This window comes from Podarcis pityusensis, assembly GCF_964106645.2.
Source record: "Podarcis pityusensis genome assembly, chromosome: 3".
NCBI classification, from domain to species: domain Eukaryota; kingdom Metazoa; phylum Chordata; class Lepidosauria; order Squamata; family Lacertidae; genus Podarcis; species Podarcis pityusensis.
The window spans coordinates 63,645,629-63,659,631 of NC_138026.1; the positions used below are offsets into that span (position 1 = coordinate 63,645,629).

The 14,003-nt window shown below is 41.6% G+C and overlaps 1 protein-coding gene across 4 annotated transcripts in view; it reads left to right on the forward strand.

Moving 5' to 3' along the window:
• Nucleotides 1–14,003, forward strand: part of UTRN (utrophin) — a gene marked incomplete at its 3' end in the record, with an annotated part of 327,288 nt that overhangs the window by 206,867 nt on the left and 106,418 nt on the right. For all 4 annotated transcript variants that reach the window (XM_080998526.1, XM_080998525.1, XM_080998524.1 and 1 more), the window contains one exon: nt 8,682–8,854. In XM_080998526.1, the coding sequence (XP_080854652.1) occupies nt 8,682–8,854 (173 nt within the window). The remainder of the gene's footprint in view (nt 1–8,681; nt 8,855–14,003) is intronic.

The window sequence follows — 14,003 nt, forward strand, 5'->3', positions numbered from 1 at the left end:
ATGGTTCTGTTTGTTTGTTTGTTTGTTTGCTTGTTTGTTTAAACATCCTTAGCATAACATGTGTAGTCTTAATTAATTGCTGTGTTTCACTTGATTTGAGAGCTGGTAATTATTACCAATAGCTGGACTGTGTGTTGTAATTGCAGCTATTAATTGTAAAAGTTTAGATCAGATACTGAAGGTTAGCAAGCTGTAGTGGCAACTTTAATGTGCCAGCTTTCAATTAATTTAGTGATGTGTTTAGAAAGCAGCTCCTATGTGGGCAGTTCTGTCTGCTTCTTTCAAAGGAGATCTGGTGCTTGCAAGTTTCAGTTTCCAGCTGCTAATGCCCACCCCCAAATCTCCCATTGCATTTTTACTCTAATAGTAACAAGTTCAGCACCAAGGAAATTGATGTCACAGATTTCGAACAAGGGAGAAAGTTGTAAATCATTATAAAAGATGCAAATTAGTGTTGCTATTGTATTCATGTAAGGATAACTTATTTTGTAAAAATACATTACTTGATGCTTGCTTATATGCTTATATATATTTGATGTTGCTGCAGCAGAATCCTGGCCGTTTTAGTTGGCTATAGTAGTCAGAAATTTGAATGTGAGCCTTTAATTGGATTCCTACACATTTTCCTAATGACAAAGCAGTTATCATGTTGGTTGATTGTTGGGAACACAAGTTACTTGGCTGTCTAGGACAGTAGTTTCCAACACACACCCTGCTGGACCACTTGAAAAATGCTGAGGGTCTTGATGGACCACTTAATGAGTTTTCTACCTGTTGTAGCAATTGTAGGGCACTCTATGATTTTTAATTGTATTTTCGTAGTTTCTTTTATTTCTTACATATTTTCATTGTATTACAATTTGAATTCCAAAGAGCTCATATTGTAATACAACAAAATACAAAATCCTGTCCATTATTTCCACTTCCTCGGCTTCCCTGGGATACCAGGAAGCACAATGGTCTTCAGTCAGCAAGAGAGTATGCCTAGGTAGTGGGGAATTGTGTCCAATTTCCTGGGCCATCACTTTATTCTAGATCAGGGATGGGGAACATGTGGCCCTCCAGGTGATGAACTACAACTCCCATCACCACTTACTAGTGGCCATGCTGGCTAGGGTTGATGGGTGTTGTAGTCAAACAACAGCCAGAGGGCTATAGGTTCCCCATTGGTTTTCTAGAGATTGACCAGGATTTTGACAGAGGTGTGACCATGTTAGTAAGGAACTCCCTAAGGCCTAAATGGGCAGCCTCTGAGGGCAGACCAGTACAACCCCAGATAAGACTGAGGCACTGTGAGTGGATGGTTCCTTAGAGTCTAGACCAGATGGATGAGAGGTTGCCTGGTCTTGATGGGGTTACACTCCCTCCAAAGGAGCAGGCACACAGCTTGGGATACCTTCCAGATCCATTGCTGTTAGTTGAGGATCAGGTGGCCTCAGTGGTATGGAATGCCTTCCTTGAGCTTTGGTTGGTAACCCTTTAATTATTCTGAGCACTTGGGGGCAGGGGTGTGTGTGTGTGTGTGTGCGCGCACACACACACACACCATGCACGTGTGAAGGTGAATGGTCATGTCTTCACTTAGAGCAGGAGTGTGATTTGTTTTTGTCTGCCTTATTTTTTCTCCTGGCACTTATATGGGACTGTTGGCTCATAGCAGTTAAAAGACTAAAATGGGGAAAATCAGAAAGTAATTCTATAGTTCTGGCTTGTTGTCAGAGTCATTCTTTGTGTTACCAAGGCTCATGTATGTGTATGTATATGTTCTGGAAACTTCAGAAATAAACATTCCCACACTCCAAAATGTTGCTATTAAAAGGATGAAAATTCACCAGGTGTTAGCTATTGGAGACCCTTTGATCAACAAGAGTGTCTATGTCTCAAGCTGCATATCACTATTCTGGAGGTGATGCAGACTGTATTGGGAGGTTCCTGATAAGGTTTTGGGTATTATTTAATGACCTTGCTTAAATGGGAACACAGAAGATTCTTTTTTTAAAAAAAATAACACCAGATATGATATTAAAACAACTTGAGCTCTTAAGTAATTTCATTATGCTTTTAAAAAAACAAGCATAACCAATGGCCCAACAGTTACACTTTGATTTACCTATACTTTATTCACAATTGATATTATTCTAGGCAGTGTTATCTTTTAGTGACAGTTTTACAAGGATTTAATAGCTTTGTTTACATCCATGTCTACAAACTGCTTGAGTACAATAGTAGTTCTGTGCAAGGGTTAGCACTGCAAAGCTTTCTTTTTCTGTGTGGTTCTTCCTTTCTAAATTTACAGTGGTACCTCGGGTTAAGAACTTAATTCGTTCTGGAGGTCTGTTCTTAACCTGAAACTGTTCTTAACCTGAAGCACCACTTTAGCTAATGGGGCCTCCTGCTGCTGCCGTGCTGCCGGAGCACGATTTCTGTTCTCATCCTGAAGCAAAGTTCTTAACCCGAGGTACTATTTCTGGGTTAGCGGAGTCTGTAACCTGAAGCATATGTAACCTGAAGCGTATGTAACCCGAGGTCCCACTGTACATTCATTTGTCTACAGTTATAGGTGTCTGTAAATAAAGACAAAGTTACACCTATGTTCTGAAACATGGAAACTGGACTCTGTATTGTTTGTAATTTTCTGTGGTAGGTCCCCCTCCCTCCACCATTTGATGCAGAAGAACAGATATTTAACATGCTCTTTACCCTGCTATGCTGGAAGCAGGAGAAATAGGAGCTGATTTATTGTAGGAAGGGATACCTAAAGTGTTGGATTCAAAATGCTGCAAGCGGCTTCGTCTGCCCTACAGAGCCAAAGGTGCTTTATCAATGACAGCAAGTCCCTGTTAGCAGTGACCAAATGGAGATGCTCCTGATTACATCTGTATGGAAGGAAGCAGTCCCACTGGGTTGTGCTTGTTGTGTATGGATTGAGGCTTCAGCTTCCCCTGAGAGATCATGCCACAGGTTTTACATTTTCACTTGCAAACAAAACGATCAGAAGCTAAAATACTTTTGGTGTGCTACCTGGAAAAGGTTTATTCTCAAAGGGGTTTGCTTCATGTTAATTTCAGACAGACTGAACCCTAACCACAGCTTCAAGTAGTTTTTTTTGGGTGCAGCTGGTGGTTAGTCACAGTAGTGCTTTGGGGTTTTGCCTACTTGTATGTATAGACTTGTAGCTATCTTGATGTTTTTATATGTGTGGTGATTAGATTCCCCCCCTCTCTTTTTTTTGGCTGGTGCACATTGGTAACCTGTAAGGAGGAAAAAAAGTTTGAGTTTAAAAACTTTATCAGGAGCCTGAAATTAAAAGAGAACAAAATTAGAAGACTGGCAGGTTGGCAACGCATCTGTACCAGTCTGTAGACAAGATAATTGGGAAATGAACATATGGGAGGAATTTTGTAGCCCTCCTTAATTTTATGAAACTTAAATTTCAAGCATTGGATGCCTTGTTTGCCTTGTTGCCTGTCAAAATGTAGCATCCTTAACTATTTTGTGTCTTTATTTGTATGTGTCTGTACAATTGTACATGTCTGAGGAGTCTTGCACATATCAGAGGGTGGATGGACCAGTATGAAGTGCACATAGGGTGTGAAGGTTGTTGAAAAATGTTGGAGGGTAGGGTGCTCTTGTGCTCAGGTCCTGCTGTGAGAACCGGACGTTGGACTAGATGGGCCATTGACTTGATCCAACAGAGCTCTCCTTATTTTCCTATGAAAGGATTCTCCCTAAAGATTAAGGTGTGAGCCATATTGTATTGGTAGCCCGCTCAGCTTTGTGAAAGTGACGGCAATTTATTTATGTGTTTACCCATATTAAAAAATCCTAAGCACTATGCTTAGAAAATGCTTAGTCATGCTGGCCACATGACTCAGAAGCTGTACGCCGGCTCCCTTGGCCAATTAAGCAAGATGAGCGCCGCAACCCCAGAGTCGGTCACGACTGGACCTAATGGTCAGGGGTCCCTTTACCTTTACCATGCTTAGAAAAACACATACCAGCAAAAAGTCTCGCAGTCTACACAACCGGGTACAAAATGAAGGCAATGGTGGTGAAAGCAAATGAAGATGAATGAAGCAGGTGGGGTAGTTTATGCAGGGAGCTGCCTTATACTGAGTGAGACTGTTGGTCTACTGGAGCTCAGTATTGTCTACGCTGACAGGCAGAAGCTCTTTAGGATTTCAGGCAGAGGACATTCCCAGCCCTACCTGGAGAGGCTAAGGATTGAACCTGGGATCGTCCGCATGCAAAGCAGATGCTTTAGCACTGAGCCATGGCTCTTCACCTTGACATGGTTACCCTTTGCAGCCTTTACCTGTTCAACAATCTGTTTGAGTTTGTTTTTCTCAGGTACATTCAGAAAAAAAGCTAGCCTGTTTCTGAGAGTTCTGGTCCTTGCGATATTGCGATCTAGGCATGCCAGTTGCTAGCACCAAGCATGATTGAGAGTTCCCTGGAAATTCAGTTGCTGTCTCCTCCTGCCAAAACAAACAACTTCAGGAGTAAGAGAGGGTTTTAGATCAGAATCTGGGCAGGGGGAAAGCAACTAACGAAAACATTTGCAAGAAACAGTCAAAGAACTGACCCAGAGAGAAAAAATGACTTGCCAAACAAATGACAAGCCTGGCTGGGTGGTCTCTAGTCACATAGTTCACGGCAGTCAAAAAGAGTTTCGTCAAGAGGAAAGGTTAGCATTAAAGAATTTCTGTGCCTGCACCATACAGTAGCCAGCTTTGTAGTCCAGACTTTCAGAGGGAATGAGGATTCAAATGAGAATTTCACTGATAGTAAAGAGTTAACATTAAAGAACTTTTGCACGTGAATTTACAGAACTGGTCAGCCTAAATTTTGCCTGTGCACAAACAAAATCTTGTTTAACTTTCTGAGATGGTGAAATGACATTCAGTTCATAATACATTTGAGTGGGCAGATGTATAGTCTAAATTAGGTAATATTTGTTGTTGTTGACATCTCTAGTTTTTTAGTGCCCACCAAAGGGTTCCATATTAGTTTAATTACATTTCTGCCTGTATATCTTGTGACTGGGGAACAGCCAACCCATGGACCCATTCTGGCCCAAGCCATGCCCAGTGGCCTGCCACTGCCCACAATTAATTTACTGGCAATGACAATTTTGATATTGGCATTGGCAGTGCTAACACAACATTGCAGGGCCATGGGGACACCTTCGCCAGTGGTACACCTGCCCCTGGCCGACTGCTTCATCCATAAGAATGATGGTGCACCACACTTCCTGCTTCCAGCCTCCCAGGAATTCTTGTCATGAGGGTTCTCCTTTTCTCTTCACCTGACAACATGAGGTGGAAGGGAAGGTAGAGCAATAGGTGGACTGAGTGAAACAAAAGAGAAAAGGGAGACAGAGATCCTAGGTGCCCATGTTAATGTTGTGTGACTGTGTGTGTGTGTGTGTGTGTGTGTTTGTTTGTGTGTGTGTGTGTTTGTGTGCAAGTGTGTGCAAGTGTGGATTGGCCCCATACACTTTGGTTTTAGCATTCCCCACCACTAGCATGTGGCCCCAAGGTTTGGCCAAGAGATAGTGCCAACCCTCAAACCAAAAAACACTCCCTAGCTGTGCCATAGTTTGGTGTGTGTGTGTGTGTGTAAGCTGCATATACTGTATCCTTTCCTGATCAAATGGTTGGGGCTGCACAGGCATAATCTTCACAAGCTTTCGTTTAAAATTTGGAACTTTTTTCAAGGGGGAAAAAATGAAACTTCTTCTTAAAAGATGATTCAGCAGTGATGTAGAGCCTTTCCCCTCATTGCTGTTTTCAGGATCAAGGTTTTTGTATTTTTCTGTTGGATACTATTATAGTGGTGCTAACCATGTAAAGAATGCTACAGCAACACCTTTTCATAGCATTACAATGGGTTTTTCTTCCATTTAGTCCCCTGCATTTGAGTTCAGAGACAGTACATGTATAAACAGAATCTACCCCAGATAACCAACTACATCATAATTGTGTAAATGGAGAGAGACCGTGGGCAAGGGGTGATGAAAGGAAGTGCAACTTGGAAGAATGAAAAACTCTATGTGATTTCATTTCCGCTGTGGAACGTTTTAAAAGTTCAGCCGTGAGGAGTGTTTGCTTCTGCTACCTCAGTTTTACAGGGTCAAACTGGTGGGAACAAGGTGATTAACATTTCTGTCAGCTGCACTTATATTACTGATACTTGAGGAATCAATGTGCGAGTCTGAATATATGTGAAGAAATCACTCTCAAATATCACAAGATGTTAAGGAGATGAAAGGGGTTGAAAAGGAAATAAATACAAAGAAGCTACATATGGTTATGAAGAAAACACAAAAACCACTGTAAGAGTGGTCTATTAAACGTCACATAGTTCACTCACAGCCCCCTCTAGTCATTGTAAGAACGCACAGAGACCATTCATGTTAGCTCCACTCACCATCTCCATCCTTCCTCTGAAAGAGTCCCACACTCCTACAGATGTATGTGTCGAGAGCCCTGTAAACAAGGAAGTACTTGCTGAGTGTCTAAAACATTTCTCCCTCTGAAGAAACAAACAATTCCAAGTTTTATTTCACTAACTTTGTTGAAGCGTCAAATGTGTCCCTGAGATTTCATATTTTCATCCATACATCTGTTTTCTTTTCCCAGTGAGGATAATTATGCATTCCACAATACCCTAAATGAACAGGAGCAGTCAATGAATTCTTAAATGCCTGTCGTATGAATAACGGCCATTTTTAGATGCTGTGCTACCCTCGTGGGCACCTGTGTAAAAGCTCACTCGGGAGAGAATAGAACATGCTGAAATGAATATGAAAGAATCAGCTCTTTATGGCATTCCAGGCTTGTTGAATTTGATTCTCTCAAAAGGAAAATCATGTTTGTAGCATCACAAGGTTCCTGTAATAATCTTCACTGATTAATCTCATGGAGATATACTGTATGCCCCATGGCTTTCCCCCTATGTTTAAACATTCTTGCCCAGATGTTAGTAAGCAGTCATGTTGGTGTTCATTTCACAGTGCTTTTTGCTTTACTTTGAAAAATAGAAGCTCCTCTTTTCTTGATTTCTTGGAGTTTTTTTGTTCTGTTTTACTGAAGTTTTTATAATTTGTTTTATGTTGTACCCCACCCTGGTACTGGCACCAATGAAGGGCAGGCTGTACATCTTCTTAGTTCATTAATAAATAATACATTCCGGGGCATCACACACACACATATTTGTATGCATGTGTTTATATAGAATATAATATATGACATGTAAAAGGTGAGAAGGCACATTGACTTGTGGGAAATTTAAAATGTTTTGGGGAAAGAACCACTAGACTTCTTTGTGTTCTGCCTCCAGCCTGCCAATTGGACATCCCTGTCCAGATCTCTAGACTTTCTTATAAATATTTATTAAGTCTACAGTAGGGATGGAGAAACTTGCGGCCCACCACGTATGGTTGGACTACAACTCTTATCATCCCTAACCATGGCTGATGGGAGTTGTAGTTCAACAACATACAGACAACAACATACAGACATACAACATAGGTTGCCCTTCCTTGCTACAAGGCATAACACACTGACATAACTTCATGTTGCTCCTTGCATTCGGCAACTTCAGAAAGGTATGTTTCTGAGTCTTGGAATCTTCTGAAGACTTGTATCAAGAATCATTATGATTATCATCATTTTAAAGAAATACCAATGTGATTTCAAAAACAATAAAACAAGCAACATATAACAAAACATAACAAAACAATATCATATTTAAAAAGCAGAACTAAAACTTCAGTATCAATTCCAGCAGCTAGGAACTGGTATTAACCGTCAAGAAAAGCTCATGTAAAGAGGCAGGATTTTAGCTTTCAGGAGAAGCATCCAGATCTCAGTGCCCACCTGCTCTCAACAGGGAGATCATTCCAAAATGTAGGCAGCAGCACAAAAAGCCCTTCTCCATACAGCTATAAAATTCTATCGTCATTAGTTATTCAATTCAAGATGGACTCTACTTAGCACTTTATACTCTTGACCTTGATTAGTTGGCTTAATGCTTTGGATACTGGATGTGTTATTTCAACCCTTCTCAGTTGCTTGTTCCATATGGGAATGAGTTTAGCTCTCTGGCTTTAGTTTACTGGTGATGCAGGGCTGGGGGAGTTGTAGGGGAGAAATTGCTTTCTCATTGGGACTCTTCAAGTGCTCCTAAAAGCAGCCTACACTGTGCAAGAAACCGTTGCCATCTGGATCTGTCTTAAATGGCTTGTGTTAACATGAAGTAAGTAATTTATTTTGAAATCTTTAGTATTCCTTGAGGTAAATGTTGACAGCGGTACTGGCATAATTATGTACTTCATTGTGTATAGGAAAATTGTGTGCATGCTAGGGAGATTGACAACAGTTGTCAGAATGCGGCCTTATGCTACTGATCTGAACAGTTCGTTCTTGAAGTAGCATATTTCTTCTATTACTTTCAATTTTGTCAAGAGCATATACTGTTAGGCTAAACAGAGATCTCTTTTATGAATATCTGAATAGTAGCATTAAAAAAATTATTCCTATGTGGTAACCTTGGTTTTTGATAGGGAGATAGGGGAATTCTGAATAGTTCATTATCTCTTTCTGAGTACAGTATTAACACAAGTGGGCTTTCTTTTCTTTCTTTCTTTCTTTTTTTGTTTTGTTTTCGTTTCCTAGGACATCCAGGCTGAAATTGATGCCCACAATGACATCTTCAAAAGCATCGATGGAAACAGGCAGAAGATGGTAAAAGCCTTGGGAAACACTGATGAGGCTGCGCTGCTCCAACACCGCATTGATGACATGAACCAGCGCTGGAATGACCTGAAAGCGAAGTCTGCTAGTATCAGGTAAAATATGATTTGAAAGTTACATCTGAATCAGGGCTGCTTCCTGTGATTCATTTTTGTACAAGTATGGACACAGCTTAAAAATGCACCAGTTTCATGTTAGTGCCATCCTATCATGCGCCGGCATGTTCAAATAAACATAAGAGCCCTACTGGATCAGGTCCAGGGCCATCTTGTCCAACATTTTCCTCTCACAGTGGCCTACCAGATGCCCATGGGAAGCCCACAAGCAGGGCTTGTGTGCAACACCACAGTCCTCACCTGTGATTCCTAGCACCTGATATTCAGAAGCATTTTGGTTCCCAACAGCAGAGGCAGACTATAGCTTTTAGGGTTAGTTGTCATTGATTGCCTCATCCTCGATGAAATTGTGTAATTCTCTTTTAAAGTCTTCCAAATTGGTGCTCCTCTCTACCTCTTGTGGGTGCAGATTCCACACTTTAACTGTGCATTGTCTGAAGAAGTGCTTTCATTTGTGTATCCTTAATCTTCCAACATTCAGCTTCATTGGACGTCCCCTAGTGCTGTGAGAAAGGGAGGAAAACTTTTGTCTGTATGCTTTCTGCACACCATATATCTCAATCATGTTACCTCTTACTTGCCTTTTCTCTAAACTAAAAAACAACAACCCTCAGGCAAATGCCAAGGCCCAGGGCAACCAGCAGGTGCTGTTTACACCTTTTGGAGAACTAGAATGTGTGCGTGACGAAATCCTTGCTGCCTGGCAGGGAATAGTGTGCTAGCCATATCTCGAGTACCCCTGACATGTCGTGAGCATGGGACGAATAGATTAAAATGGTGGTTTGCTAATTTGTTGAAGTTTCCTTCTGCACTTTTCACCACTAGGTAGCAAGGGCCTCCCTGTGCAGGCAGACTGATGTTGAGAGACATGCCAGGCAACCCACTTTTTATTCCCTTGCCAGTGGCCCAGATGTAGCATTGCTATGTTGAGGACATGGGATCGGGGATAAAAAGCCTGGTCCCTTACTAACTGTGTGACCACATAACATTGTGTCTGAGCTGCTCACTGTTGTGCCCTGCCAGTTTGAAAATTGGAACACTCCCTAAACCTGTTCTTGGGATTTCCCCAATTATCCAAAGCAGATTTAAGGGGCATGGTGACGGGGGAAGGAGAGAGAGGAAAGCCTCATTCTGTACACATGGCAACTTGGTTGAATCCTACCTTAGATTGTTGTTGTTGTTTAGTTGTTTAGTCATGTCCGACTCTTCGTGACCCCATGGACCAGAGCACGCCAGGCCCTTCTCTCTTCCACTGCCTTCCGCAGTTTGGTCAAACTCATGCTGGTAGATTCGAGAACACTATCCAACCATCTCGTCCTCTGTCGTCCCCTTCTCCTTGTGCTCTCCATCTTTCCCAACATCAGGGTCTTTTCCAGGGAGTCTTCTCTTCTCATGAGGTGGCCAAAGTATTGGAGCCTCAACTTCACGATCTGTCCTTCCAGTGAGCACTCGGGGCTGATTTCCTTCAGAATGGATAGGTTTGATCTTTTTGCAGTCCATGGGACTCTCAAGAGTCTCCTCCAGCACCATAATTCAAAAGCATCAATTCTTCGACGATCAGCCTTCTTTATGGTCCAGCTTTCACTTCCATACATCACTACTGGGAAAACCATGGCTTTTACTATACGGACCTTTGTTGGTCCCTTCATGGATCACTGCCTTGCCGTGGCAAAGGGGCTTGAATAACTCAGAAAAGCTATGAACTATGCTGAGCAGGGCACCCAAGATGAACAGGTCATAGTGGAGAGTTTTGACCAAACGTGATCCACCTGGAGGAGGAACCGGCAAGCCGCTCCAATATCCCTGCCAAGAAAACTCCATGGACAAAGACAACAGGCATACCTTAGATTACTTCACATCAAAATTCCATTCAGTTTTACATTTTCAGGGAAGCTTGGGAGGTCAGTGTCTGTCAGCTTGCGCTGCCGATAGTTGGAACAAGTACCCTTAATGTCTTGACTCTTATAAGCGTCCCTCGCAAATCATCAAGAAAGAGATGAGAAGACATTTATGTTAATACTTTAATCAACAGCTGCAGTGTTCCAGCAGTAACAGTTGAGCAGCATGGTATTTCTTGGGGATTAATGATCATTTGGGGGAAATTAATGGCCCAAGCTGCCCTCAAGTCATTTACTTCAGCCAGTCATTAATTCCAGGGTGAGAGTCTAAGGATGAGTAGTGGTTGTTATTATGAATGGTGTGTAACAATCATTCTTAAAACAGTTTTACAATTAATTTAATTTGTGTATATGCATGGAACATGATGTTCAGATGACATATATCAGCTGTAAGGGAGAAATCTAGAAGCATAATCAGGGGGGGTTAACTGCAAACACTAAATCATCAAATACAATACACAAGTAATCATTTACTCTGTTGTAATAATCAGATCTAGGTAGATTTCACTTTGTATTTCAAAACTTGTTCAGAGTTGGATGTAACTACCTCCTGCAATGTAACTGCTTGCTTCTGTAGTATGTGGTCTGCAATGTGGGGGTTGAGCTATACCACCATTCATCCAAGGATCACAGGGCAGTCTACAATATAAAAACACAAAATGCATAACATATAAACAAACCAAGCAATAACCCCACAATCCATCCCGGGTTAAAGTGAACACAGTGCTCATATAATACATTTAAAACAATGCTTGTCCTTCAACCCAGTTTGCCAAATTAACAAAAAAACAACAACAACCCACTAATATATCAGTGGTGTCTTTTTGTGGCTATGCAATATTTAATATGATTCTTTAAAGTTTTTGTACTATCTGTTTTGTGGTTAGTTGTTAGGATTGATTTGTTTTTTGTTTCTTTCCTTTTGTTTTGTTATGAAGATATTTGAATGTTGGTTCTTCCGTTCTCTTCTTCTGAATAGCCGTTTACCCTGCCTATGCCCCTCTCAACCTTTCTTGTCTTGTCTGTCTTGTCTTGTCTTGTCTTGTCTTGTCTTTTCTTTTCTTTTCTTTTCTTTTCTTTTCGTGATACATTTCCCCCCTCATTCAGAACCCTCATAGGTTCTGAATATGAGTTGCTACTAAAATATAGCATAGGCCCGTAGCAAATCACATGCAGATGGAGATTACAGTTTCTGTTCTGATTTTTGTGCCTTTTTGGTGACAGTTCAGGCTGCCACTCCATGTTTGATAAAATTAAATTTCTGGTCGTGTACAGCTTCTTCAGTCCTGATTGCAAAGGAGCCACTGAGTTGTAATTTCACCCTCCATGGCATGCTAGCAGAAGGCTTCATGAGCCACTTAAACCCTCAGCGCAGAGCTGAAGTGGACTCAAATAAGAGTGTTGCATTTTGCACAGGATTGAAGTTCTTGGCAGTTTTCTCCCTTTCTGCTGAACACTAAAAGTGCTGTAGATTTAAAATGCAGAACTAGCCACAGATAAGTGTTGCTAGACAGGTCCCAGAAGAGTGCTGAAAAATATATTTCCAAGGATCAAGAATGCTTTCCCAGCAAGAGGCATTGAGCCGGCAGTTCTTATATTGCAAATACTTATGGCAGCTGGCTAAAGCTGGTCTCTGAGGCTCAGAGAACAAGTTGCATCTCTTTCATCTGCAGACTCGCTGCTATTTGCCTATTCAAGCAGAGCTGCAATTTAGGGCTGATTTGGACACTACTTCTAAGCAAGGGACTGTTGGTGTGAGAATAACGTTTGCTTTTGAATCCCTGTTAAATCATAGACTAAAGTGGGTAGGGACAGAAAGCTTTCGCATGTGGCTAAATGACTAAAGGGGTGCTCTGGTAATTCTTGTAGGAAAATTGGAATGTACTTTATTTGAGTCTGGGGATATGATTCTTACTGCAGTATTTGGCTTGCCATCAGAATAAAAACAACAAAAGGAACAGGTGCCTCATATTCCAAACAAAGAAAAAACTATTACTAGCTTTTGTTCTCCTTTTGAAGAAAGTTCAAATAAATCAAAACATTGCTTTTGTCAGTCTCTTGGCAAGGGAATTGACAACTTATTTTTAACCATTTTTTACTGAAGTTCTTGATACAAACTTAGCCATGTTACTGTCACCCCTCCTAGAACCTGTTGCACCAATGGTGCACAAAGGAACTGATTTATAGATTTTTATCAGTGTCCAGGTATTTCTGATTACCAGAACACTGTGGGAAGCAGGTATACTGTGTCAGTTCATGCAAGTTACTCTTCCTGATTTGGGGAGATTTCCCCCTCTAATCACAAACCTCCATTCCAAGGGACAAACCTTCTGGTTTCCCCAATCCATTGGGGCATAAGAAGTTGCAGTGGAGAACAACCTTCTACTGGATCCAGTCTAGTGTCATGAATGATTTACTTCCCTGTGTCTTTTTTACAAGGCAGAAATCTGCTGAATAAGTTTTTGTTGTTGTTTGTTGTTGTTGAAATACTTTGTCATCCTGCTATATTGTTGTGGGCATCTGTATGTCTTGGAAGACAACAGAGGAGTGTGCCTTTGGGGGCAAAGTCAAACTGTTGGAGAGTTGCAGCACCTACTGTGGCTGTAGAGACCAATGTGGGAGAGACATATTTTGTTGCAACTGGGGCAGATGAAGGTAACCAGTTTTGCTTCTGCAAGTGGTCATTCCTTCTCTAGTCACTGTTGTGGATACACATCTGGATTCTCTGAATCCAGGCACTGCGGTCATCTGCAAGGGATTCCCACATGGTGGTGTTGATGTTGCCAGTCTTCATGCCTCGTATGCAGACATATTTGCAATGCAGAGTTGGTCTGCCAATGGGCCTGGTACTTGAAGCCAGCTCCTTGTAGAGCACATCCTTGGAGATTCTGCTGTCTTCCACTCTGTGTACATGACCAAGCCAGTGTAGGCATCATTGAAACAGGAGTGTGAGTATATTGGGAATGTGAGCTTGGGAAAGTACAGCTTTGTTTGAGACTTTCTCTTGCCAAAAACATTCCTGATGCAATGCATGTGGAAGGCATGTGGAAGGCATTAAGGCGTCACTCCTGGCAGTTGTATGTTGCTCACAGCTCACTTCCATAAAGCAGCGTGCTCAACCTTCATCTTGACCTTGACCTTGGACATTAGCATCACATTCTCCTGTACCCTTTTAGAGAGGCAAACCATTGCTGTAGCTGCCTTGCCAATACACTTGTTCAGCTCAGCAT